At 37.0% G+C, this 3,488-nt stretch overlaps 1 protein-coding gene across 2 annotated transcripts in view; it reads right to left on the bottom strand.

Moving 5' to 3' along the window:
* The window catches only part of LOC113105529 (protein AF-9-like), a 45,629-nt gene extending 42,320 nt beyond the window's left edge, over positions 1-3,309 (bottom strand). The window contains exons 1-2 of one of the 2 annotated variants that reach the window (XM_026266628.1): positions 3,202-3,309; positions 483-663 (exon numbers count right to left, since the gene is read on the bottom strand). In XM_026266628.1, the coding sequence (XP_026122413.1) occupies positions 483-579 (97 nt within the window). In that variant the 5' untranslated portion in view covers positions 580-663; positions 3,202-3,309. Of the gene's footprint in view, positions 1-482; positions 664-1,069; positions 1,227-3,201 lie in introns of those variants that run through there. The other variant, XM_026266627.1, reaches the window with a different exon arrangement.
* Positions 3,310-3,488: the final 179 nt, after the last annotated feature.

Genomic DNA, 3,488 nt, shown 5'->3' on the forward strand with positions numbered 1-3,488 from the left:
ACGCACGCACGCAAAGGTACAAACATTGCAACAAAATATGTGTCTCGTATCCATTAAGACACAATAAAAAGTGTTTCATTCACTTTCCTTACGAACTAAAGTTTAACTTCTATGATATTCTAGCGTGGTGCAAATAGTTTAAGTGTTGTGAAAACCCTTAAATGTTCATGAGAATACAATATGCGAGTTAACCAAACCAAAGGATTTTTAATTGCGTTAATATTCTCGCGCACTGATTAAAGCACGTTGACAAAAGAGAAATTAAATACAGCGAAGAAAATAAGAAAAACAAGCAAATCGTGTATTGCTAATAAACATCTTTGTATTTGACTGGTCTCTTTTAGACATGAAAAGCACTTTTTGTCCCTGCGGCGCTACAGTAGACAAGATCTGCATGCATCAAGTAGCCAAGTCAGTCTGGATCATTCCAGCCTTAATATTCTCGATAATTCAAAGATATGTAAGAGTAAATCGCTTCATACCTCTTTTTGGTCTCGGGAAACTTTCGTGTAGATGAAATACGACTTTCTCCACAAAATGCTGAATGTTGCTGTGCTCCGGTCCGCGGACAAACACCATCCAGTCGTGCGTAAAACCTTCCACGGTGGGTTTCTTTCGGACCTGGGCACGGTGACCGAGTTCCAGTTTCACCTGAACGGCACCCTAAAACACCCACATGTTCACTCTATAATCAAGTCGCCAGTTATTTATTAGTAAAAGCAAACAATCTGAGTACGCGCGTCTTAAAAACCACAGCACAAATGCAAAATAATTGTCAATGGTCGAATCATAAGTTTCTGGTATGTTATAAATACTAAAAACGGAGCATTTTGTCAGATTTCTGAATATTTGTTATTGGATGTCCTCCTTTTGTTTGAAATCTTTCAAGCGCATCACTTTTGCAGACATGCACTAATGCCTAGTTCTACTGTACTTGAGTATTCCGATGGAAATATGTCTGGAAAAGCCTCATATGCGTCTAATCGCCTTTCCAAACCAGCCGAGAACGAGCACGGGCGCTGGAGATCCAAAACATGGCACCGATATAAGCAGGTAAAGCCCTACTCACCGAACTGGCCATTGCTGAGGCCACGGGATAATGCTATTTCATGGAGAATTTGGTTTAAATAAGGACACCGAGGACTGTAGACGCCCGATGGCGGACATGGTCTTTTAATTGAGCTCTCGGAGTTTTCAAAGGCTGAGGAGTAAAGTGAGACGCATGCGCGTGAATGTCAGCGCGTGCAGTCCAGTCGCAGTCTGTGCGGCGCACGAGACGAGCCAATGGCAGCGCGAGCGAGTGAAGAGCCACCATTAACCCGTTTAAAACCACTTTTTTTAAGTGCTCAACAACACAGTTATGTATTGCTTGCACTATATTAAACATGTTAGATTAGTCTCCTGTTGTTGTTTTTTTTTATCTTACAAAGCCTAAATTTTCTATATATGCTTGTATGACACAGTTATGCTTTTATACTTTTTAACAATTAATGTTGCTGTAATTAGTGTCTGCATTTTTAAATAAAATGTTAGTGAGTGAATCATAAATAGAATATATAGACTAATATATACTTAATATGGCCTGTTGGTTTATACTGGATTCACTGAAAAAGGTAGTAATTTTAACAGAAAAGTTAAAATGCTACAGTTAAACCTGTTAATTGATTAGCTGTAATTTTACAATGTTCAGTAAAAATGTATATATATATATATATATATATATATATATATATATATATATATATACACACACACAAAACATTTAATCACAATTATTCTCAATTTGTCTTGATATATATATATATATATATATATATATATATATATATATATATATATATATATATATATATATAAAATTTTTTACTGAACATTGTAAAATACAGCGATATATATATATATATATATATATATATAGACACACACACACACACACACACATGATGTCTGTGTGTTTACAATAATTTACATTTAATTTGATAACATATTATGACATTTATTTAAAAAAAGGCATGATGAAAGAAAAGAAGGAAGAAACACCTCAATCTATGAAAGAAGAGCGTTAAAAGAGTAAAAAAAAAATCGCGTTAAATCTGAGTGCCACAATGCACTTTAAATACATAAATTGCATGATATATGTAGGCAGTTAAAATGTCAAGAAATAATTACGCTGGCTTCAGATTAACGTATCGCCTTTACAGTATGTTTGGTCCTCCACTCGCGCCGTAGAAGCATGTTGCCAGTTGGAGGGTTTCGGGAAAAGAAGTTAGCAAAAAAGTCCATCTGAACGCCAATAGAATGTAGGAATTCTCTGGGCTAAAAATAATAGCATGTATGTCACATCAGCCTGCATGTCTATGGGATGCCAGCACTGTGCTTCAGTAACAGAACGGTGAAACTGACAGCTGCTCGTATAAACACGAGTTTTACTAAATGCATGTTAGGAACAACATCCGGCATGTTGCTAAGCTTACAACAATACTGAGGTGTCGGATGGTGATACCATGATATTGGTACTGAAATGATTACTTAATTCTTCTAATATGATGCTCACGTGATACTCCAACTTAGAAATTACATTAGTACGTGTCCAGAAACAGTGGCACAGTATTACTGTGGCGCATGGCCATTGTATTAGTACCATAGTATCATTACAAAACTGAGGTATTATACCAGCTTACTTAGTCTAGCCAGTCAAACTCAGCATCACTTAAACAATGATGCATTATTGTGGACACACAAGCAGTGCAGAGCAAGCAGTAAAGAGCCGAAGCCTTTGTGCATGTGGACAAGTAGCCATAGGCTGGAAATCCCTGGAATATTTTCAATTCTCTGCTATGCTGACAAAAGAGTGTGTAAAAATGATGTGATAAAACTAACAGCTAGTTTGTCAATGTGTTTACACAACCCTCACTCTTATAAGAATAATGTAAAAAGATGAAAATGTGAGTCAAACATGACTCAACATGTAACATTTCAAAGCATTTTCTTTATGCGTTGTCTGCCACCTGTCATTACTGAATGCAAATAAATCTCAAGTTAAAACTGATAGATAAATAAATACATTTGTAAATATCACCCTTTTGCAAAAAACAACACTTTGCAACAACATAGAAATCCACTCTTACTGTGAACTTGTAGCATTTAGGCTTGTATCGTTTTGACATAAACTGTCTTAAGTCAATGAATTTCAAATCTTACCTGATTTGCCCAAGCCACTCTTTGCTGTCAGTAGCTACTGCTGTAGTAAAACTGTCACGGTGTATGGAAACACAGCAGGTATTTCATCACACACACGCAGCGCTTGCCTGTCAGATATTGGTCCCAGGAGGGGTGGGGCAGCATTTTAGAGCTTGCATTGTCTGTGTTTCTCCCATGTGCCGTGCTATAAACCTGAATCTCCAGTGGCCATCAGCCAGTGTCAGTCAAATCAACGGCTGGTAATCCCATTACCCTACACTGGGAGTCCATATGAGACAACATATGAG

This window comes from Carassius auratus, chromosome 7, assembly GCF_003368295.1.
Source record: "Carassius auratus strain Wakin chromosome 7, ASM336829v1, whole genome shotgun sequence".
NCBI lineage: Eukaryota > Metazoa > Chordata > Actinopteri > Cypriniformes > Cyprinidae > Carassius > Carassius auratus.